Source organism: Propithecus coquereli, unplaced genomic scaffold (genome assembly GCF_000956105.1).
Source record: "Propithecus coquereli isolate 6110/MARCELLA unplaced genomic scaffold, Pcoq_1.0 Scaffold119, whole genome shotgun sequence".
In the NCBI taxonomy this organism is placed as follows: Eukaryota; Metazoa; Chordata; class Mammalia; order Primates; family Indriidae; genus Propithecus; species Propithecus coquereli.
The window spans coordinates 7,515,307-7,538,389 of record NW_012135969.1 but is presented as its reverse complement, the minus strand read 5'-3'; the positions used below and the strand labels follow the sequence as shown (position 1 = coordinate 7,538,389).

At 60.7% G+C, this 23,083-nt stretch overlaps 1 protein-coding gene across 1 annotated transcript; it reads left to right on the top strand.

Annotated features, from left to right (window-relative positions):
- The first annotated feature begins 2,400 nt into the window (after positions 1 to 2,400).
- On the top strand, positions 2,401 to 19,334 carry PPP1R9B (protein phosphatase 1, regulatory subunit 9B). Its single transcript, XM_012662154.1, has 10 exons — positions 2,401 to 4,068; positions 8,092 to 8,224; positions 9,612 to 9,732; positions 11,639 to 11,743; positions 12,764 to 12,899; positions 13,510 to 13,662; positions 13,785 to 13,838; positions 16,864 to 17,093; positions 17,406 to 17,502; positions 17,679 to 19,334. Exons 1-10 carry the CDS (start codon positions 2,692 to 2,694, stop codon positions 17,730 to 17,732), a joined length of 2,460 nt encoding a protein of 819 aa, XP_012517608.1. The 5' UTR covers positions 2,401 to 2,691; the 3' UTR covers positions 17,733 to 19,334.
- The last annotated feature ends 3,749 nt before the right edge of the window (positions 19,335 to 23,083 follow it).

Genomic DNA, 23,083 nt, shown 5'->3' with positions numbered 1-23,083 from the left:
CTGGCTCTACATCCCAAAGCCATTAAAGGGTTTCCAAATCTCTGGATTTGAGATTTCCAAATCTCTGGACAGGGAGACTGGAGAGGATCCTGATGACTCTAGTTCATTCCAAGCTGCTGCTGGAGATGTTGGGGGTCCCAGGGTCTTTGGGCCTGACAGCTGGTTCCTCCTCCCACCCTCAGAAGCCGGGGGCTTCCCCACCTGGCCAGAAGCGTGGGCACAGACCCCTTGGCTGGGATCAGTTAAGATGATTCACCCAAAGGGTGTGGGAGATTCTGGGCAGAACACCCAGGGGCCCGCGCCCTCCTCCAATCCACTCAAGAGCTTCTGAGGACACTCTGCCCAAACTCCCAACCCCGACCAACTGGGTGAGATTTCTGTCTTCTCTCAACTTCGGTAGTGGTGGGGTGGGGGGAGGCCGTGGGGAGGAGGATTTCAAGCCCCAAGCTTGAGTTTGGAAACCCAAGTCCCAAAGTTTATTCTGGAAAGAGGCCTTCTAAGAAGGATCAGGAGGAAGGGGAGCTTGAGCATGGCTTCTTCACTCTGCTTATCTCAAAATGCAAAATTGGGGAGGGGGAGTTTCTTCCGCAGCTGGGCAAAGACGATGCAGGTGGCATTGGAAAGCCCGAGGTCTGGGTTCATTTCTGGCTCCAGCTCAGAACCCAGATCTTCCCTCCCCCTTAGCACCAGCCTGAGGATCCAGTCCTGTGGTTCCTGGCCCCTCCCCATCCCAATATTCAGGGTTCCCAGGAGGCATCCCAACAGCCCATCCCCCACGCTGTACAGAGCTCTTTTGCACCAGGGTTAATATCCCACAAAACCCACACACACCCCTACAGTGGAGTGGTAGGAAGACTCCCTTCCCCAGCCCTTCCAGGCCAGAAGCGGAGAGTGGGAGATTAGGAAAAGGAGGAAGAGGATGGAGGGGAAGAGGGCGGGGGAGGAGGCAGAGGCCGCAGAAAAGCCTGAGATGCAGGAAGCAGCTGGGAGTGGGGGGAGGCTTTGTGCCTGAGTTGTTCTCTGGGTCCTAGGGTCCACTCTGTTCATCAGTTTCTGGGATCTGTGGACTGCAGCAGAGCATTTGGACCTGTCCAGAGGATGGACTTTACACCCAGGGGCCAGGCAGCCCCAGGCCCCTTGTTGTGTACTGGGGGCGGGGGTGGGGTGGAAGGACATCCAAGCAGCTTTCTGGGTTGCCAGGACACGGATGTGTAGGTAACTGTCATGGTCCCCGCACACCCTTGTGCACAGTGGCCAGGATCCTTTAAATCAGAGACCCAAGTTACAGCTCTTACATCTCTCACTGGGGAAACTTTGGCCCCAGGCCTCTAGAATTCCTCTTCCTAAACCCCTTCTTCCTGTTTGAGAGGCAGGAGTGCCCTGGTAGGGGCATGAAGACAGGGATTGTACCTGCTCTCTTCCAGCCTGGGTTGCAGAGCAGGTGACAGGAGACCCTCTTCAGACTTGCAAAGGGCAAAAGGCAGCTTTGGGGATCCCCTGCCACTTGGGTGATGGAGGCCACCTCCTTCCTTCATGCCCCTCCTCCACCAGCACAAGGTCAGCAACACTGGGCCAAGGTTTCATACCTTCAAGGGTGCAGAAGCTGCCCTATAGGAAAGTGATAAAATGCAGATTCCTGGGTTCCACCTGAGATTCTCCCTCACAAGGTGTGTGGGAGGGCCCAGAAATCTGTATTTTTATCAAGTGCCCAGTGATGTTGATGCTACTAGCCTTGAAGCCTACTGAGGAGTTCTAAGGACCTTGAAGGAAATGATCCTCTGATCCTCCCCACAGAAGCCCCCTTTACATCTGAGAAGGAGAGGGGCCACACTGAGACCACCGTGGCTAGGTTGCCTCCCCCCAATATTTAGTGGGGTGTGGTTCTGTGGGTTGTGATAAGCTGCAGCCAGAGGGTGGGATGGAAGGGTTGAGGAGGACTGGCCGAGGTCCGGGGGCAGCGGAAGGCTGTCCTCGAGGGGCGGGCAGGGGAGGGGATACGTGGGGGTGGAGGGGAAGAGGAGGGCTCTCAGGCTCCAGCCCCGGAAATCCGATCCCTTTAGGACCCAGAGGTGCCAGTCCCCCAGCGGCGGCGGCGAGAAGGGCAGCCGCTCGGTCTCCGGCAGCCGCCGCTCCGGCAGAGCGAGAGAAAGACCGAGGCTCGGGGCGCGGGGGGAGGGAGGGAGGGAGGGAGGCGCGGCGGCGGAGCGGCTCGGGCCGGCCGAGCAGCCATGGGCGCAGCGGTGCCGGGCCCCCCGAGAGCCGAGGCCTCTGGCCGGAGTGGGGGGCTCCCGGGCTGCCAGCCCCGCTGACACCGCCTCGGACGATGTGAACCGACGCCGCCGCCGCTGCTTCACGGGCAGGGCGCGCGCTCCCACCGGCCCCGGCCGCCGCTTTTCTAATTTGGATAGGGGCGACCGTACCAGGCCGCTCGGGCTTTTGAAGGGGGACTGGCTGTCTTTGGCAGCTTGACTGGGGGAGGCGACCCACACAGGGCGCTTGGGGATTTTTTTTTTCCATTTTTTTAAAAGCGAGATTAACTGTTTTGGGCAGCTTGGTTTTTGGGGGAGCCCTAAAAAAGGCCTTTCGGGGCTTCTTTTTTCTGGGGGAGGGGGCGGTGGTCCCGACTTGGCCAGCCGCCTGTTGGAGGGGGGGAGCGGGGAGCGGGGGCATGCGAACCCGGCTCCCCCCATCATGATGAAGACGGAGCCACGGGGGCCCGGGGGTCCCCTCCGGAGCGCCTCCCCGCACCGCAGCGCCTACGAGGCGGGCATCCAGGCGCTCAAGCAGCCCGACGCGCCCGGGCCCGACGAGGCACCCAAGGGGGCCCACCACAAGAAATATGGCTCCAACGTCCACCGCATCAAAAGTATGTTCCTGCAGATGGGCACGACGGCGGGGCAGCCGGGCGAGGCGGGTGGCGGCGCGGGCCTGGCCGAGGCCCCGCGGGCGCCCGAACGCGGCGTGCGCCTGTCGCTGCCGCGGGCCAGCAGCCTGAACGAGAACGTGGACCACAGCGCCCTGCTCAAGCTGGGCACCAGCGTGTCGGAGCGCGTGAGCCGCTTCGACTCCAAGCCCGCGCCCTCCGCGCAGCCCGCGCCGCCGCCGCACCCGCCGTCCCGGCTGCAGGAAACGCGGAAGCTGTTCGAACGGAGCGGCCCCGCGGCCGCAGGCGGCGACAAGGAGGCCGCGGCGCGGCGGCTGCTGAGGCAGGAGCGCGCCGGCCTGCAGGACCGGAAGCTGGATGTCGTGGTGCGCTTCAACGGCAGCACCGAGGCGCTGGACAAGCTGGACGCTGACGCCGTGTCGCCGACGGTCAGCCAGCTCAGCGCCGTCTTCGAGAAGGCCGACTCGCGGACCGGCCTCCACCGCGGGCCCGGGCTCCCCAGGGCCGCGGCCGCAGGGGCTCCCCAGGTCAACTCGAAGCTGGTCAGTAAGCGGTCCCGGGTGTTCCAGCCGCCGCCGCCACCGCCGCCCGCCCCGTCGGGGGATGCCCCGGCCGAGAAGGAGCGCGGCCCCGGAGGGCAGCAGCCCCCGCAGCACCGAGTGGCCCCCGCCCGCCCGCCTCCCAAGCCCCGGGAGGTGCGGAAGATTAAGCCGGTGGAGGTGGAGGAGAGCGGGGAGTCGGAGGCAGAGTCGGTGCCCGGGGAGGTGATCCAGGCCGAGGTGACGGTCCACGCGGCCCTGGAGAATGGCAGCACCTCGGCAACCACAGCCAGTTCCGTGCCTGAGGAACAGAAGGCCCAAGCGGCCCCTCAGGAGGAGGCGGCTACGGTGGCGGCGCCAGAGGGGGGGGTGGGCAATGGCAGGGCCCCGGACGCGGCCCCTGAGGAGGCAGATGAGTCCAAGAAGGAGGACTTCTCGGAGGCGGACTTGGTGGACGTGAGCGCGTACAGTGGGCTCGGGGAGGACTCTGGGGGCAGTGCCCTGGAAGAGGACGACGAGGAAGACGAGGAGGATGGGGAACCCCCCTACGAGCCTGAGTCCGGGTGCGTGGAGATCCCCGGGCTCTCAGAGGAAGAGGACCCGGCCCCGAGCCGGAAGATACATTTCAGCACTGCGCCCATCCAAGTAAGTGAGCCCCCCTCTCCGCCCCCGCGCCGCCCCTGCCACGTGCACGCGCCCGCCCCCGGCTCGACCGACAGCTAGGTTTGGCTGGCTGAGTCAGCCCCTGCCACCCAGCCCCCTTCCCAGAAGTTCCCACCCTGAGGGGGGCGTGGGGGAGTTCCAGCTGTTTGTCAGAGGTGGATGGTTTTCAGGTCTGAGATGCGGGTGGCCTGCCTCGACCTGCCCTCAGGTTCTTCCGCCTGCTGTCCTGCCCGCCCCACCCGCCGCACCCTCCCTGCCCCACGCGGGTCCTGGGACACCTGCTTTCCCTTCCTCTCCAGACGCTCCTTTCTCCAGAGATTGCCAGAAGGAGGGCCTTGGGTGGTGTGAAGGGGAGTGTGTGTCCTGGGGAGAGACTCCCTGCATTGGTCCTACTCCACCCTGGAAGGGGGTCACGGAGCTCAGGCACAGTCCCTGCTTGTCCCTTGTGCGGGAGCTGGATGGGATCAGGGCGTGTTGGCCGGGAAATTCCCAGCACGAAGGTGCAGGGGAGGAAGGTGCCAGGGACGGAGGCCCTTCCTCCGTTCTGTTTGTACCCCCACCCAACTTTGCAGAAGTGAAAGAGGGAAGCAGGTCATCAGGGTGAGCTGGTCTGTGGCCATGTGACTGGAGCTGGGTCCCTGTTCCCTGGGGGTCTGTGCCACCAGCTACCAGGTCCTGGCTTGCCCTGGGAGGGGGCACCATGAGCTCTTGAGGGTTATAGGCCTTCTGCAGGCAGGAGGAGGAGGTGGGGCTGGGAAACCCCAGGGTGCCTGGCAGTAGTGGGCATGCCTTTGCTCTTGGCTGCTCCGTAGGACAGATGCCCGTGGCTTGGCAGTCCCCCAGTGCTCTTGCCACATTCTCCTGAAAAAGGGATGGGAGCTGCCCCTTTTGGGGCTCTCATTTTACCCCCATTCCCACCACCACTATTGGTGATTGGGTTGTGGGCTGTGCCTGTGCTTTTAAATCCTCAGAACAGTGTGGTTGGGGAAGGGACATCCCCTGGGGTGAATTAAGAATCCCAGTGCCCTCCCTTGCCACTTCTTACCCCCCTCCACTCTTGGCTGGCACATTCAGCCTTGATCGTTCTTTCTCACTGCCCCAGGCTCAGCTGTGCCCGACCCCAGGTCTGCCCCATGGAAGTGTCCAGGTCCCTGCCCGGCCTTTATCCTTCCCCAGCCAAACCCCCATCTGTTTGCTTGTCGTTTCCATAACTACTCCTGGACACTGAAGCAGCCCAAGTTTCCTCTCACCCGCCCCAGAGTACAACCTCTGTCCCTCTCCCACCTCCCACCCCCCACCCCAGTAAGAGGCCTAAAAGGTTAAAAGGGAGTGGAGGTTGCTGCTCCCCTCCCAGGCCAGCCCCTTGCCCTGGGCTGGAACCTTAGGAGTCCTTTCCCATCCCCTCACCCCTTCCGAAGGCAGTGGGGTCCTGGAGGGAATGGAGGATCTTGGGACTCTGAGGGAGTCCCCTGACCCCCACCCCCACCCATTCTCTGAGCAGCCTGATGCCCTCAGAGATGGAGTTTGGTCGGGGCCTCTGACTGTCTATATTTGACACCTTACCCTGATTTTTTGGTAAAAAATAGCACATGATTTGGAGCAGTGCTTCCCGACTCCCTGGAGACTCTGAAGCTCTTCCGCCCAGCGTGAGAGCCGGGGTGTGCGGTGTGGCCTGAGTGTGTGTCTGACTTTTGGCCTTGCTGGCAATTTCCTCCTCTCCCTGGTGCCCGAGGCCCCGGCTTTCCCCTCACCCACCCCTACCCCTGCAGTGATACTGAGTGCAGGGTCCCGTGCCCACTGACAACCCAGTTGTTGCCCTTATACAGGTGGACATTTCTGCTGAGGGCAGAGAACCCAATTCTAGGTTGTCACCTAGGGAGGTGGGACTGGGCCCAGGGCCCTCTGATAGGCTGGGCTTATTATAGTGAGCAGACTCAGGAGGGGTGGGGGGTGGGTGATCTGGGGGGTGGGGGGTGGGGGGGCCTCAGAGCCCGAGAGGCCTGGGATCCCTGCAGGGGCAGGATTTGAAAGAACAGGACTTGATAGGCTGAGAACAAGGGAGGGCAAAGCCCATGTCAGACTGTGAGGGTGTGTTTTGGAGGTCACAGTGCGGGGGTGGGTGGGGGAGGTATCTGTGTGTCTTAGTAGGGGATTGGTTGACCCGGGAGACCACAAAGACTGAGAGATGAGGGGACCTTGTCTCCTGGAGCAGAGGGTGAGGGTCAGGGACTCAGAAGCAAAAGTGGGCCAAAGCCCATCTGCTGAGTCCAGGCTCACACCAGCCTCTGTCACAGGGCCTGGGGCACTTGTGTAATAGGAACAGAGTCACTGGCGACCCACCACCAGAGCCCAGCTGGGTGCAGTCTCCTCCTGCCCTGCCACTGTCTAACCTGTGTGACCTTGGGCAGAGGACCTGGTGTCTTGGGCTGTATGTGGAATGGGCAGCCTGTTCCTCCAAGGGGTACAGTGGACAGATGAGCTTTAAGGGCCTGAGCCGGGGTTTCTCTGATGCTGTGAAATTGAGGACATTGAGCTAAGTGACCACGCAGGCCCCTTCCAGCCATGCTTCTAGTCCTATGAGCACCCCTCCCCCTCCCACCATGACAGTGAGCCTCCGTGGGGGTGTGTGGAGATGACATGGAGCAAGCCCAAACAAAGGCTGGGACAGGAGTGCCACTGCCCGCCAGGGTGCCCACAGGACCTGCTCCTGGTGCAGAGGGGCCCCTAGCTGGGGCCTTTGGGGAGATAGGGCCCCACTCTGGCTCCTTCGGCCTCCGGCCCAGCCATCTGATAGAGCTACTCCCCTCCCCTCCCCACCCCCGCTTGGCTCCAAGCGGTGCCAACCTGTCGCTGCAGGCAGTGAAGCCCGAACATGTCATGGTACCCCAAATGGTGCTCATTAACCTCCCACTGAGGGCACCCCTGCCTAGGCCCAGAATTAGGCTCTCCCACAGAGCCCCTGTGTCCCAGCTTCTCTGTTCTTTGGGGATGGGGAACCCCTTTTTTCCTGGGGGAGACAGCAGAGGGGTATAGGAGATCTCAAGGCAGGGCTGGCCTGGGAACCCCTGCGGAGGCTGGGTTCACCATGCGCAGCGTCAGAGAGGCTGCCACCTTCTCTGAGTCCTCAGTCTCCCCAGGGCCCAGGTCCTAGAGCCTCTGCCTGGGCCTCCTAGCGCATGGGGACAGGCGGCATAACTCAGAGAGCTGCCGTCTGGAGGGAGACAGGTCTGGGTGCGCAGGGAAGGCCATAGGGCCTGGCCTTCTCCCCTGCTTCTGCCACCTGAGGGGCACGTGGGGTGGAGGGCCTGCCCTTTCTCTGTAGGGTAGCAGGCCCTTTCTCTGTAGGGTAGAGGTGGTCCTTCCTACCTGCCTCCTCCGCCCCCAGCATCCACTGCAGGTGCAGGTCAGCTGGGTAGCAACTGCCTCTGCCCATCCTCCTCTCTCCTGCTCCCCTCCCCCTCTGCTGTCTCACACCCGCTCCCCCCTCTCTCCCCATCTGGCATCCTCTAGCATCTTCTCCATCCTTTCTCCCCTCCTCCTATTCCCCTCTTCTGCTCAGCCTGTTCCTTCCTCTCTGTGTCTGTGTCTTTGTGTCCCCGCTCGTCTCTGTCTGGCTCCCGGAGTACTCATCCCTCACTCTTTCTGATCTGGGGGTCTGGGTTCCTAGGCCTGACAGTTTCTCTGGGATCGCACATCCATCCCCCGGCAGACCATGCTCACGCTGGTCGGAGCTGCAGAGAGAATGACAGTGCGGATCGGGCAAGGCTGGGTCCCTTTCTCTCTTGACCCTGGGCTCCAGAACCAGAAGGACCTTTGCTCAGAGCTGGGTCCTGATGGGGCTGGGTGCAGCCTTATCATCTGAAGCCTGTCTGGGGGTGGGGCAAAGGCATGTGGCCAGAGGGGAGCATGGCATGGGCTGGTGGCCCAGCCTGCCCCTCTGCCTCTCATACCAGTTCTGCCCTTGCCCTCCTGCCAGCCTCTCTGACCTGCCGCCCCTTTCCGCAGGTGTTCAGCACCTACTCCAACGAGGACTACGATCGTCGCAACGAGGACGTGGATCCCATGGCAGCCTCTGCTGAGTATGAGCTGGAGAAGCGGGTGGAGAGGTTGGAGCTGTTCCCTGTGGAGCTGGAGAAGGGTGAGAAGCCAGGAGGCCAGGCCACTTGGGCACAGCTGGAGTTAACCCGGGTCTCCTCTCTGGGGCCAGCGTCTGCCCTGTGCCCACAGGGACTCCCACAGACAGGTTGGGCCTCTACCTCTGACTCAGGTCCTTGGCGACCTTGCCCCACCCTCCCCTGCCAGCACCCCCAGCCACACAAGGACTCCAACCTTGGCCAAGCTCACAGCCCCCACCACCACTGTTCTAGAACGACATTTGCCCATTCAGTTAACAGATCTCTGTTGGACACTTTGTGCTGGGTCCGGGCTCTGTGTTGGGGATGCAGTGATGGCCCAAGCAGGCTTCCCCAGAGGCATGTGTCCTCAGAGCGGGGGAGACAGACAAGGGTGGAAAACTCGTATCCAACTGTGTCCCTAGGTACTGTCATAGGTGCTGGGAGGGAATGAGGGCTGATACGCAAACATTTAACAGGAGATCTAACCAGCCTGGGGCTGGGGGTTCCCTGGGGAAGCCATGCTCGGATTGAGCTCTGGAGAGGAGGCGTTTAGAGGGGTGTGCAGGCGAGCGGAGGAGAGAAGCTTGGCTGCATTCTCACAGGGAGGGCAAGAAGGGTGCACAGACAGGGCCTCGCAGACCACAGGCGTGACATGGTTCTTGCTTCTGAGATGGACTGGAAGCCATTGTGAGGCACAGGAAAGGTATTCTAGAAAGACCACACCTGGCTGTGATGTATGGAGAGGGTCACAAGTGGATGGTGAGAACCCACGGTGATGTGGGCAAGATGCTGGCAGAGCAGGGAGTGGGTGGACCTGAGAGATCCCAGGGTGGGAGGAGGATCAGCAGGACCTGGTGGTGATTTGGCTCAGGCAGAGGCTGTGAGGGGGAGGGAGGAATCCAGGTGCCTCTCAGGCCTGGCAGCTGGTGGGTGGTGGTGCCGTCCCCCATGAGGGTGTGTTTGTGGGGAGGGTCATGAGATTGGGTGGCAGAGGCCCATGAGAGGCGGGGCAGGTGTGGGTAGGTGAGTGGGCCTCAGGGGAGAGGAAACCAGGAGGTCTCTGGACACGGCAGCCATGAGAGTAGACGAGACTGCTTAGAAAGGGAGGAGACCAAAAGGCGTAGGGCCAGGCCCCGTCCCAGCCACCCCTTCAGGCCACCCACCCTTCTCCACATCCACAACAGTCTCTCCTTGCCAGGCCACCCTTGGCACGCCCTGCTGCCGTCAGTTCTAGGGCAATGAGGGGGTAGACAGAAACACACCCCTTCCTCAGCTGTGGGACGTCCCCTAAGTGTGGGGACTGCCTTTTGGTGGGAGCTGTGCCCTGGAGTCCGGGACGGAGGGCCTCCCGCCTGCCCCTGCAAGCCCTGTCTGGAGCGCTCCCCCACCATCCCCCCCTCTGCTCCACAGACTCCGAGGGCCTGGGCATCAGCATCATCGGCATGGGGGCCGGGGCGGACATGGGCCTGGAGAAGCTGGGCATCTTCGTCAAGACCGTGACCGAGGGTGGCGCGGCCCATCGGGACGGCAGGTACTACCCCCACCGTCCCCGCTGGCCATCATCTGGGGGGTGGGCCCTGGAGCGGGCTAGGGCTGTGCCCTGGGCAACGTGCATGCTCTGTGTGCAGGGCACATGTTCACGGCGGGAGCTCTGCTGCGCCCTGGGGTACAACAGTGAGTACAACAGACAGAAACCCTCACCCTCAGGGCGCTGCGTCCTGGGGGGAGCTAGTAAAGATGGGGCTGTCGGCGTGTATCCTGGTTCGAAGTGTGTGCTGGGCCTTGGTAGGAAGGGCACAGGCGTGAAGGCTGTGTGTCTGGAGTCCATTTGAGCATTTTCTTTCATTTAGCAAACATTGAGTCCCTGACTCTTGTCAGGCTGGTGGCAGGCCCTGGGGAGGCCCTGGTGAGGGTGCGTGCAGTGCAGTGTGAGGTAGACAGACTCTAAACAAGTGGACATACAGAAAATGGTGAAATACAGGGTGCCACAAAAGGTATAAGACAAGAGAGTGTGACCTTTCTGGGTATCAGGGAAGCCTTCCTGGAGGAAGTGGCGCCGGACCTGAGTGCTGAAGGCTGAACAGGGGTTAGCTGCGCTGAAGGAGCGCAGGAGGCTCCGGGCAGGGGAGCTGAAAGCAGGCAGGTGTGGCTGGACTATGGGGGTAGGGGGCCAGGTATTGACGCGGCTAGACAAACAAGTGGCTCCGGAGATGGGCTGCTCTGCGTGTGTGCGGTGTGCGTGCCTGTGTTGAGCGTGTCTGTGGCTGGAGGGGGTGAGTTCTGTGGGTCAGAAGGTCCAGGGAGGGTGTCCTGCAGCGCTGGGCCAGCCTGGTGACCCCTCTGTTGCCTGTGTGTGTATTGCAGAGGGTGGGAGTGGTGGTGGGCAGGGCTGTGGGGCATCCCCCAGGGTGGCTGTAAGAGGAAGAGGTTGACATTAGAGGTCGCTTGTGGTGATACCTCCAAACCCAGACCCCTTCCATATGACACAGGTGAGTAGGTGTCCTTGTGCAGGCTGGGTGACTTTGGCGTCTTGTTGCTAGAGGTGGGGTTGCCCCATTCAGGGGGCTTCTGTCTCTTGTGGCCCAGGTGGCATGGAGGGGGCAGGGAACAGGAATGGTGACAGTCCTGCTCTTTCACTTACTTCCCCTCCCGATTCGAACCTCCAGAGCCTGTCCTGCTGTCGCTGTTGGCTGTGTGGGGAGTGTGTGTGCATGCGTGTCCACGAGCATGTGGCCACCTGGGAGTGCGGAGCGTGTTGGGGTGAGCAGTTTCCTCCATTTCCATGTGGGAGCCCTGAGAGAAGGCCTGGAGTCCCCAGGGAGGTGACAGTGGAGGCAGGAGGTGGCCAAGGGGCCCCTCGCCTTGGCATCTTCCTCTCCCTTCCTCTCCCTCGGCAGGCCAGGCTGGGCACCCCATCCCTCCCCTTCCTGCGTGGAGAGCAAGGGCTTCAGGTGCCGCGGCTGGAGTGTGTTGGAGGTGTGCAGCTGTGTCAGGTGTGCGCCATGGCGTGTGAACACGGGAGAGTGCTGCTCGGGTCTCAGGCATTTAGGAGGACATCTGTGCGCTCAGGTCTGTGCAGAAATGTGCACATAAGAGGGCAGCATGTCACTTACGTGCTGTGGGGCCCCTTACTGGGGCGCATGGCAGAGATGAGCTCTGAGGATGTCATACCACTCTGTTCAGTGTGATGGAGGAGGGGACAGTTGTGTGATTGTCACAGAAAGAGTACCTACCGCCTCTCCGGGGCCCGGACACCCGTGTCTGCTTTGCTTGCTTGGCTCACTGCCCACACGGGTGGCCTGGCTGATACCCACTCCTCTGGCCTCGTGAATTTTATGCAGGCAGACAAAGTACCAGGTCCCTGTGGGGACTGAGCCACCTCTACCCCAGCTCCACAGTTCCCCTTGTCACCCCCTTAACCAGTATCACTCCCCCAGGATCCAGGTGAACGATCTCCTGGTGGAGGTGGACGGAACAAGTCTGGTGGGAGTGACCCAAAGCTTCGCAGCCTCCGTGCTCCGGAACACCAAGGGCCGAGTGCGGTGAGAGCCCAGAGGGGTGGGCACAGGGGTCGGGGGAGGCCCTCATCCAGATGCCCTGCTCACCTGCCCAGTGAAGCTGCTGGGCTGCCAGCTCATGGAGGTTCTGCTGACTCCTGCCTGAAGGAACTGCTGAGCCCACAGTCCCTTGCCCCATGTCTGCCTTCCCATGCCGAGCTCCCTGACCACTGCAGGCCACCAGGGCTTAGTGCCCCCCAAATTGTCCTCTGGGGCTATTCTCCTTAATCCCTGCCTGTCCCTGACTCACTCATTGAAGAACCAAGATGTGCAGGGTGAATGCCAGCCAAATTGGGGTGCCCTCACCAGGAACTTCGTCCCTCCCTCCCGCCCAGCCCAGTGCAATCCTGGGAAGACTTGTCCTGGACCTGCAAGGGAAGGGGATTGGATTAGAAGCTCTGCGGTTCCATCTCTGGCTTCACATTCAGGGATGACTCCCTGCCCCCCTCCAAGAGGGGCACTGCCCCCAGGAAAGGGTGGTGGAGAGAAACAGGATGTGGGTGGCCACGGGGAGGAGGGGCTGGTGCCTGGAAGTTCCACTGTTTCCTCTCCATCCTAATCTCCGGCTGCCATCATCCCGCCCCTTCCTGAAGCTCAGGGGGCTTGGAGCATACCCAAGACACACCTCCACGGCCCAGCCCTGCTGGGACGGATCAACTTCACCATTCCCCTGCCTGGGTTCCTCCCATGTGGTGGGGAAGAGCCCCTTGAACTGGCACCTCCTGAGCTCATATCACCTGCAGCCCAGCTCAAAGTTTGGCTGACACCCCCTCTCCCCCAACACTGGCCAGAAGAGCTAGTGGGCCCTCCTCTCTCCCCTGGGAAGGAAACCCAGTAAGGGCCCTGCGTTCTCCCATTCATTATTAACACTGCAGCCTTTGGACTCAGCCCTCTCATTTCACCTCCTCTGGGAGGGCTGAGTTTGGAGAGGGGAGCACCAGCAGGGAGGATGCTGGCATTGCCCGCTGAGGACAGAGGCAGGGGATGACGCCGGTGCCCCTGCAGGTTTATGATTGGCCGGGAGCGGCCCGGAGAGCAGAGCGAAGTGGCCCAGCTAATTCAGCAGACCCTGGAACAGGAGCGATGGCAGCGGGAGATGATGGAGCAGAGATACGCCCAGTACGGCGAGGAAGACGAGGAGGTAGGGACTCCGGGCCTGGCTGGCGGCGTGATGGCCCCCTGGTGGCTAGATGAAGCATTACACCCCTCTTCTGTCAACTGCTTTCCCAGTCCTAAAGAAACGAGAAGTGGGAAGTGTGGAGCTGGTGCCTATTCCTGGGGGGCCCCAGTCTGAGGGAGGAGATGCAGACCCTCCCTCAAAGAACCCCTGGTCTGATGGAGGAGTCATACCCTGTCTCTTCAGAGAGCCTGCCTAACCCTGTAAGGAAAGGGTTCCCTCAAAGAGCCCCACTGTGAGGGGAGGGCATAGCCCCTAAGCTCAGGGGACCTAATCTGAGGAGGGAGACAGAGCCAGACCTCGGGGAACCCACGGTGTAAGGGGGACGGTACAGGCTGTTTCTTCAAGGTCCAGTCTTATGGGAGAACTGCCTCTGCCTGCAGGGGACTCCTGAAGCTATTGGGGGAAGACATCAGCCTGCCTCTGGTGCAGCCCCAGGCTGGGGGGGCACGACCCACATCCCTGCATCACCCCCAGCCTCGCATGGCAGTCTGCTGCTGGTCTAAGCCCTGGTTGTGAGGGCTGAGGGAGACTGGGGTGGGTAGGGTCCATGGCCTCCTACCTTCCTTCATAGACAGGGGAGTACGCCACAGACGAGGATGAGGAGCTGAGCCCCACGTTTCCAGGTGGCGAGATGGCCATCGAGGTGTTCGAGCTGGCGGAGAACGAGGATGCACTGTCCCCCGTGGACATGGAGCCTGAGAAGCTGGTGCACAAGTTCAAGGAGGTGGGAGGAGGCGGCTGCCTGGCTGGGGTGGTGGAGGGTGGAGGTGGGCCGGTGTCCTGCACCGGCCTCAGCACCACCTGCCCCACCCAGCCCGAGCTGAGCGCCTGCCCCTCTGCCCACAGCTCCAGATCAAGCATGCCGTCACTGAGGCCGAGATCCAGCAGCTGAAGAGGAAGGTGAGGGGGCGTGTGTTGAGGAACGGGGTCCCCACCCTCACACCCGCACACTGATGCTTGTACGCCACCCACAGGCACAGGCACCCATAGAATAGGTTACTCTGAGGCAGAGGGACCTAGTGTTAAGAGATGGAGCTCTGGATCCATCTGTACCACCACCACTTGCTGCTCTGCCTCAGTCTCTTTATCTGGACTGACGATAATACCTAACACTGTAGGATCATTGTGAAGATTCAGTGGGATAGTACGTGTAAAATCCTTAGCACAACGTCTGATATAATAGATACTCAATACAAACCCCAAGGTATGGCTGGGCATGGTAGCTCACACCTGTAATCCCAGCATTTTGGGAGGCGGAAGTGGAGGATCACTTGAGGCCAAGAGTTCAAGACTAGCCTGAGCAATATAGTGAGATCCTATCTTTACAAGAAATACAAAACTTAGCCAGACACAGTGGCATGTGCCTGTGGTCTCAGGCTACTCGGGAGTCTGAGGCAGGCAGATTGCTTGAGCCCAGGAGTTTGAGGTTGCCGTGATCTATGATGATGCCACTGTACTCTAGCCCGGGCGACAGAGCAAGACCCTGTTTCAAAAAAAGAAAAAAGCTAAAAGTACTAGCTGTGATACTGAAGCACACTAAGTCCCACTCAAGTTGTCTTAGTGTTTACACTGTCCCACATATGTCCTCTCTATGTAGGCCCAGTTGTAAATACAGACCACCCAGAGATACACACAGTCATACCTTCCAGGCTGGACCCAGGCACGTGGTCCCACACACCCCCTCCCCCAGCCGTGTAGAGACGCCCACTCTACATGGACATAACCATGGAAACACCAGACCCATGCTTCCTGTGGCAGCACACCTAGGGCATCAGTCTGGATACGTAGATGTGCTCTGCATTCATCTGCTCTAAGATATGTAGTCATCATGACTGTCGTTTGAACCACCTGGTCTAGGAAGAGTGTCACAGGCATGCACATGCTCAGTGGGCAGGCAACACGGAGGTGTTGATGCTGACACCACTAGATGGTGACACACGACCTACACAAACACGTGTGTACCGTGCACAGACACTTAGACAAGCACGTTGGGTGCCAGCACCCTCACAGGCATGTAGACATGCAGACTTCATGTTAAAAGTCTGTATCGGGACCCTGCTGGGGCCTGGACAGTAGGAGTCCCAACCCCCATGGGGCTTCTGGTGTGGGGACAGACAGGTCTACAGGGGCCTTGCAGACACTGTGCACCTAGGCACACACATGCGTACACTCCCACGTGTGGGTATCCCCGCACCGCACACACAGAGAGGAGAGCGTAAAGCCAGGCCTCGGGAGGAGGCAGGGTTTAGATGGCTGGGGCAGAAGAAAGGGCATTCCTGGCAGGGAGACAAGCTGGACGGAGCCTGGAAGCTGGCTTTGGGAGGACGCCCGCTGGGTGGTGGCAGTGTGCCTGTCGGGGAGAGATGGCGGCAGGGCTGGACTGTCAGGGTGGGCCGTGGCTTGCAGCGTCCTGACAGCCCTCTAAGGACTCTAGCCTTGGTCCACACAGCATGGGGCTGTGTGGCTATATGGGGGTTTTCAGGTCACTGCCTACGAAGTGGGAAGACGTGAGGGTAGGCAGGACTTGGAGGCAGGCAAACCGGGTGGAATCCAAGACAGCGTCCTGGCAGGCGTGGGCCAGGACTTCCCAGAGTATAGGCCGAGGGTCTGGAAAGGAAGGGTGGGTTGGCGCTGCATTTTCAGGGTCGAGATGACAGGCTGTGTTTCTGGGTATGTGCAGAGGAGGAAGGGGAGGGGCACGTCAAAGATCTATTCATTCATTCAGTTTACAAACGTCCACGGGGTACCTTCTAGATGCCCGCTACTACTGTTCAGTCACTGCGATGGCACAACCGGAGTTGATCCTTGTCCTTGTGCAGCTTAGAGTCTGCCTACCAGTGACTGTGTTACAAGCTGATGTGGGGCTCCGTGGGAGAGGACAGGCTTACTGAACTCCTAAAGCAGGAGGAACCCAGTTCAGCTGGGGGCGGGGGTGGGCCTGTGCTGTTCGGGACTTCTCCGGGGAAGGGATACACTGAGCAGCGAGCCGAAGGGTGAGCTAGTGGGAAATAACTAGGCAAGGGGGAGGGTAGAAGAGGCACATTCCAGGCAGCGGGCACAGCACGTGCACAGGCCCTGTGGCAAGTGTTGAGGATCTGCAGGAAGGCTTGTGTGGCTGGGAACAGAGAGCAAGGGACGTTGGTAGCCAGCAAGGTGGCAGGGCAGGCAGGGGCTTGAGATGAGTGCCTGGATGGCTACAAGATTATGGCGCCTTTTAACACAAGTGAGCATGTCAGGAAAGGAGGCACAGGTTTGTGCAGGTGGGAGGCGTGGTTTGAGGAGTTGGGTGGTGAGGCCGGAATTTGGGAGCAAGGTTGGGCCAGGGCGTGGGATTTGGGGCTCAGTGCATGGAGTTGGGCCCATGCCACAGGGCAGTGGGTATAGAGAGAACAAAGGATTCAGGACTGAGCTGTTGGGGATTGGAGGTCTGCAGTGGGGTCACCTGGGACAGGGAGAGGAGTCAGGATTGTTCGGAAAGAACAGGGACTGGTCAGCAGGGCCAGGGCTGCAGAGAGGGGACAGAGAGCAATGGTGACCCTCACCTGCCCTGCTCTTTCACATCTGCCATCTCACTGTGGTAGCCCTTGTGAGCTAGGGAGGCAGAGGCAGGTATCACTCGCATTTCACAGATGAGAGGACTGAGGCTTGAGACAGAAGTTGCCTTGCCCCAAGTCAGAGTAGCCAGTGACTAATGAAGGAGTGGGGTGAAGTGACAGGGACCCTTGGCTTGGAGCTCTGGAGCTGAGGCCCCACCTCTTCCCTCTCTGGATTTCAGTTCTCAGGCTCAGCCAAGGAGAGTTAGTTGGGGTGCAGTGGGTTCCACATCTGTAGGAATCCCCTGGAGACTGGCCCCAGTGCCAGGATGGGGGTGCCCTGTGGCTCCCTCTGGCCCCCACCAACCCAGGGCTGCTCCTTCCTCTCTCAGCTGCAGAGCCTGGAGCAGGAGAAGGGGCGCTGGCGGGCGGAGAAGGCCCAGCTGGAGCAGAGCGTGGAGGAGAACAAGGAGCGCATGGAGAAACTGGAGGGCTACTGGGGCGAGGCCCAGAGCCTGTGCCAGGCAGTGGACGAGCACCTGCGGGAGACCCAGGCCCAGTACCAGGCTCTGGAGCGCAAGTACAGCAAGGCCAAGCGCCTCATCAAGGACTACCAGCAGAAGTACGTGGCCAGGCTGCTGGGGGCCCTGGGCCCGGGGAGGACTAGAGACCCGTTGTGGCAATTCCTCACCCCCACCTCCCACAGCTGAGTTAGGGAAGCACAGAGCACAGACGCTGGAGTGCCTCTGGGCCTGGCGTGAGTGGCAGCAGAGCCAGCACAGGGCCAGGCCCCAGAGGCTTTGGGAAAACCTGGGACCCCCTGACCTGGGAACAGGGAGAGGAGCAGAGCTGCTGCCCAGGTGGCACTGTGTCTCCCTGGATGGAAGCCAGACCACACACCCTTACCTGCCATCTCTCCCTTGCCTCTCCCCAGGGAGATCGAGTTCCTGAAAAAGGAGACCGCACAGCGCCGGGTTCTGGAGGAGTCTGAGCTGGCTAGGAAGGAGGAGATGGACAAGCTCCTGGACAAGGTAGGCCCAGGGGTGCCCTGGGGGCAGAGCCCTATGGCCGGGGCAGCACGCAAGCCCCGGTCTAAAAGCCACCCTGTGGGTCCTGGAAGGAGGGGGGTTGCATCCCCACCAGGGGGCAAAGGGGGCGGGGCCCAGGCCTGGTGCCCAGGTTTGACCCCCTTTCCTTTGTTTTCCAGATCTCAGAACTGGAAGGAAACCTGCAAACACTGAGGAATTCCAATTCTACTTAACAGGAATCATTCCTTGACCAGACAATAATTAATGCCCCTCTCACTGTACTCCCTCCCCTGTCCTCAATATCCCACCCCTCCCCATACCAGCCTGGGGACAGGTGCCCCGAATCCCCCCACCCCTCCACCCCACCTCCCCCAGCTTCAGGGACCAGAGGGCCCGTACGCAGGCCCCCTTAAGGTGGCCCGGGCAGACAGAGGTGGCTGGAAGGGCGGCCTTCTCCTCGCCCCATGGGGCTGAGGCACAGAGGCCAAGGGATGCCGTGGGCTGGCCTGGGCAGTGGATGGACACAAAGGACTTGCAGACCAAACTGCCAGACTTTACAACCTCCAGCCTTTGTCTCTGGACTGGAATGGGGCTGGGGCTCTCCCAGCATCTCACCAACTGGAGGCTGCTCCCTGCCCATGGGGTACCTGGGTGGCCCCTGGGCCTCTTGACTTGAGATTCTACCTTCTTGGCCCTTCCTTCTCCCCCATCATTGTGCTGTCTCTGTTGCATTCTGACCCTCCTGCTTGGGGAGTTGCGTCAACACCTCCTCCCATCCCAGTCCCCTGTGCCGGGAGGGATAGAGTCCACCCCAGAGCCCGGAGGCTGGGCCTGGCCCTGCACTGATTTCCTATGTATCCTTCCAGAAAGGGGGAGTGATTGTAGGAAAAAAGGAGAGTTCAGGACACCTGGTCCCTGGCTCCCTGTTTCCTGGGGCAGCAGCCCTCAATTTCTCCTTGTGCCTCCCCTCTCCCAGGTGCCAAATAGCCATAACCTCCTCCTGGAACTGTCTGCAGCCTCTCTGGGGTCCAGGTTTCCTGGCCAAGCCTGGGAATGCCAGGGAGGAGAGGAGGTCAGCTTAGGGGGCCTGGCTGCAGAGACCCTGGTCTTAGGCAAGGGGAGCATTTCTCCTTGGAGAGCCAGGCCTGGTCCTGCCCTGCCCGGCCTGCCCTGGGGGACACCTGGAAGCCTTGTACTAATAACATCGCAGAGATTCAGCCTCTACCACCCCCCTCCTGACTGTTTTCCAATGTTTTGACTGGAGGGCAAAATTTTACTACTTCTCATCTTTTTGGAGACCAGAGCTGCCCTGCTGGCAGCCTGCCTTCTAAGTGGAATTGATGCTGTTTCCCACTTTAACCCCAAATTGGGGCTTGGACCAAGGGAGGTGAGACCCCCCTCAGGTCCCCTCCCCTTTCAGAATCCATCTCATCTTGCTACTTCTTCATGCCCCGCCCCAAGCCTGGGTTTTTGTTCATTTTTTAAAAACAGACAACTCCGTCCCATCCGTTTTGGCTTCTCCTTGTCCCTGTAAATAGACCATGCCATCGATCAGTATTTCTTGCCCCGCCCCCGCCCCCAGACGTGCCCCCACCCCCTGAAAGAGCTGGCTGTCTCAGTGCCCGGCCCGTGCCCTTCACCCCGGCAGATGGAGGGGGCGGAGCCGGGCGGGCGGGGCCGCGGGGCGCTTCCGGTTTCCCGGCCGGCGGCCGCCCCTGCCCAGCCTTCCAGAGGAGCGCGTCTCTGTATATAATATATATATGTATGTATTGTTCCCGGTTTTGTACGGACCATGCCCTCTGTCAGGTCGTCCCCATAAAAGCAGCCCCCAGAGCCTCGCTGCCTCGTTTCTTGATTCGCTGGAGCCGGTGGGGGGAGGGGTCCCCACCTATCAGCTCTGCCTCCGATCCTGAGGATCTTTCCGCCGAGTTCCCCTGATCCAGCAAACTGCCCCTCTGCCACCATTCCACCCTCCAGCATCCATGCTTTTTGTCCAGTCCTCCTGGGCAGGGCTTCTAGAGAGTTCGTTCAATCAGTTGCATTCCTTTTTCAAAGCCCCGAAGGAATTCAGAGGATGGGCTAGGTAGGGCAAGAGGAACCCTAAGTCCCTCCCCAGAGAAGTCCTCTTAAACTGTATGAGCTCCACGAAGGATCCAAGGTTTCCCAGAGGTGGCAGGAGCAGGTGGGACGTGACACGTCAGGGCAGTTTTGTCCCCAGGGTCCTAGAGAATCTGTTCTGTTTGCCCCTCTCCGGGCACTCTGAGAGGCCTTAAATAGGCCTGGCCCCCTGGTCTGCGCCAGCCCGTCTGGGTGCTGACTCACCAGCTCTAATACTAATGGGTCTGGGAGCCTAGATGCCGGGGTTCCAGGGATGGCTTTGGTGAAGTCCCAGAGAGGCGAGAGCCAGCTGGGGATGGAGTGGAAGCTTAGGGCAAGTCCCAGCACCAGGCTTTCCTCTTTGGGCGCTGTGTGCAAATGTGAGAGAATGAAGCACAGGGCACTTGTGTTCAGTGCCTTGGCCTCAAGGGGATTCTCACCTTCCCCTCCCTTTGCCATAAGGAATGGAAGTCCCAACTTCAGGGCCCTTGAAGGTCACCTTGATGGGTCCCTGACAATATCCAAGATGAGTAGGCAGAACTCCCAGGGAGAGTCAGCCCTGGAGGCAGCTGCTCCCTGTGGATGGCTCAGTCACACAGGTCCCGGGCACGTCAAGCCAAATTTCGGCTTCCCATAAGGACCCCTCAAAAATCGTAGTTCTACACCTCAGGGCTCTGTACTCCTGCCACCCACCTGAGGGTGACCGGGAAACCTGAGGATGGTGACTGCCTCTGAAGGCATCTCCAAGTAGATCATCCTTGGAGTGCTCTGGGAGCCCTGAGGATGCTGAAGACAGATCCAGGTGGCTGAGTTCCAAGATCAGAGACCACCAAACCATGGGGTCACAGGTCAGTGCTCCAGAGTTAGAAGTCACTGAGGCCCTGTTCCGGAAACCTGGCCAAGATGTCCCAAGAAGTGAAGTGGCTGGACCTTCCTGGGTGGGAGGCAGGCGTGAGGGTTGTGGTGCGGCTTCTGCTAGGCTGATGGGCTAAGCATCCAGGGCGGGGGCCCACTGCCCCCATCTGACCTGTGTCTTAGGTAAGGGGCCTATATATACATGGCATGTTCTAAATGGTGGGCCAAAGTATCCCCATCGTACTTGGGGCTGATGTGTGGCTATGGGGGTGATGTTTGCTGTGCGTTTCTCAGGCCTGAGGTGTAACTTGCCTATGACGTACGGTATGTCCATGTTTGGGGCTATGTCACATGGTTGTGAGCAGGCCTGTGTGAAGCTTGTCACCTCAGCCCTTCCCCCACCCCCCCTGACCTGCCCAGTTTTGGCAGCCTGAGTAGGTTTGCCAGGGTCCCAGCACTTGCCATGGGTAGGGAAATTTTCTCAAGTCCTAGAAGCTTAGGCCTCCCTAGGAGCAGGGGTCCTCCCAGGTCCCATGACCTAGCAGATGCCTTCCCACAGATTCCCCTGTCCTCAGCACTGACCTTACATTACATATCATTGTCTCCCCAGCCCGTGGGATCTACAGGGGCTGTGTAATAACTATCCCACATAGCCCATCACCCAGATCTCGCTAGATGCCTGCAAACCACATCCTCTTTAAAGACCCCAGACATAGCCCCTACAGGCTGTCACCAGAGATGCCACCTCCTCCCCAGATCTCCACAATGTAGCTGGCACCATGTGGCTGCCTGTGGATTCTGAAGACACCCAGAGATCCCCAAACTCTCACAGATCTCCTCAGATACCCTCAGTCCCTGAGGGCTATTATAATAATTCTGCCCTCACTCACAGTCCCAAGATCATCTTGGCTCCACATGCCACTTGCCACAGGGCTTCTGACTGCAGGGAGTCCCGTGAACCATCAGGGAACTCTATCCCCACAGACTCCACCATCTCCCGCTTCACCACTTGCTTATGAACAAACCACTTTCCTTCCTTTAAGTCTCTGTTTTCCTGGAGGTGGTGGGTAACAGAAACACCTACTTTGTGGGTTTATTGTGAGGGTGACAATAAATAATCGGAGAGGGCCTGGCACATCCCAAGCCATGCCCTATGGCAGCAGTTGTTGGATCTCACAGTATGTCCCCTGGCTGGCCTGCCACCACCTCCAGCTCAGCAGGGCCAAGTCTGATCTCACCCTTCTCCACCCCCACTGTGCTCCCGGGCTCCCTGCCTCAAGTCCAGCCCATCCCCAAATCCTGTCAATTTCTTCAGTTCTCCATCCTGAATAGTTCTCAACTTGATCTTTAATCTTCATGCCCACTCTCATCATCTCTCCAGAGCTTCCCGAGGGGTCCCCTGCCTTCAGGCCGCCCTTCTGCAGTCCTTACTCCACTGAGCAGCCAAAGAGAGCTTCTAGACGCAAATCGGAGCCCCTCCCTCCCCTGCTAATTTTTTCCGTGGCTAGGAGATTACAGTGCAAGCCCTCTGCCCTGCACCTCCCCAGATTCATCTCATCTCCTCCTCTTGCCCACCCACTCCCACGGCCCGCTGACACTTGCCCCTACCCTGGCCTGCAGGGGTAACACATCACCCCCACCTCCAGCAACCCTCCCTGCCCACCCCACCCTCGCCCCCAACCGGCCCCAGGCCAGGCGCTCTGGTGTGCGCTCTCCCTGCTGGCGCTGAAGTGTCCTCTGTGAACGGGCCCGCGGCACCCGGCTTGAGGGGGCGTCCCCACTCGTCTGTGCCCCTGACTGCACCTCCAGCCCCTCCGGCCTGGGCGCCCCGGCTGCTCGGTGAACGTTTGTTGAATGAATGAATGAATCAGAAGCCCTCACAGACCTGGCAGAGGAGGCGGAAGCCCCGTGGGCCCAAGGCGGGGCCGTCTCCCCAGCCGCTCCCACCAGCGCAGACTCGGGTGCGCCGCGTCTCCGCGGGCCGAGAAGTAGCGGCAACTCGGATCCCCCTGCCCGGCCGCCGCGCCGGCCGCCTCCGCCCCCTGCGTCCTCCCGCTGCCTCCGCCCCCTCCCTCCCTTCCTCCCGCTCTTTGTCTCCGGGGCGCCCGGCCTCCCCGCCACGCGCGCCCCGCATCGCCTCTTCCCCCGGGGACCCCTGCGGACCCCAGCTGAAGGGACGCGGCGCTAGTCGGCCGGCCAGGCAGGGGGCCCAGCGTCCCGCCAGGCCCGGCAGGCGTGGGCGGGGCGGGAGGTGGCGCTCCCTCTCTCCCGCTCTCCCTCCCCCTCGCGCGCGCACACACACACACACACACACACACACACACACACACACACGCACACACACACGCACGCACGCACACACCGAGCATCCTCCCGTCAGGTCTCCCGGTCCAGCCCCGCCCGCGCCTCCTGCTTCCAGCAAACCTTCTCCCTCTCTCCGCACCCTGCCCCATTCCCTCCGGCTGCCGGACCCCCCCCTCCGACCCCCACCCGACCCCCGGGATGGAGCCGCTGGAGCCAGCCCGGAGTCCCCCACGGCCCGGGTGACGGTGCCCCCGCCCCTCTCCCGCCCGGCCCCCCGCCTCGAGCACCATGGGCCTGAGGGGTTCCCGGGGCGCCGGACGCTGAAGAT

What these genes read in the sequence shown, in the direction of transcription:
- PPP1R9B (XM_012662154.1), top strand. Translation starts at nt 2,692, where the DNA reads ATGATGAAGACGGAGCCACGGGGGCCCGGGGGTCCCCTCCGGAGCGCC. An exon ending in TCAGCACTGCGCCCATCCAA is followed by an intron (nt 4,069 to 8,091) that starts GTAAGTGAGCCC and finishes CCCTTTCCGCAG; the next exon opens with GTGTTCAGCACCTACTCCAA. An exon ending in TGGACAAGCTCCTGGACAAG is followed by an intron (nt 17,503 to 17,678) that starts GTAGGCCCAGGG and finishes TTTGTTTTCCAG; the next exon opens with ATCTCAGAACTGGAAGGAAA.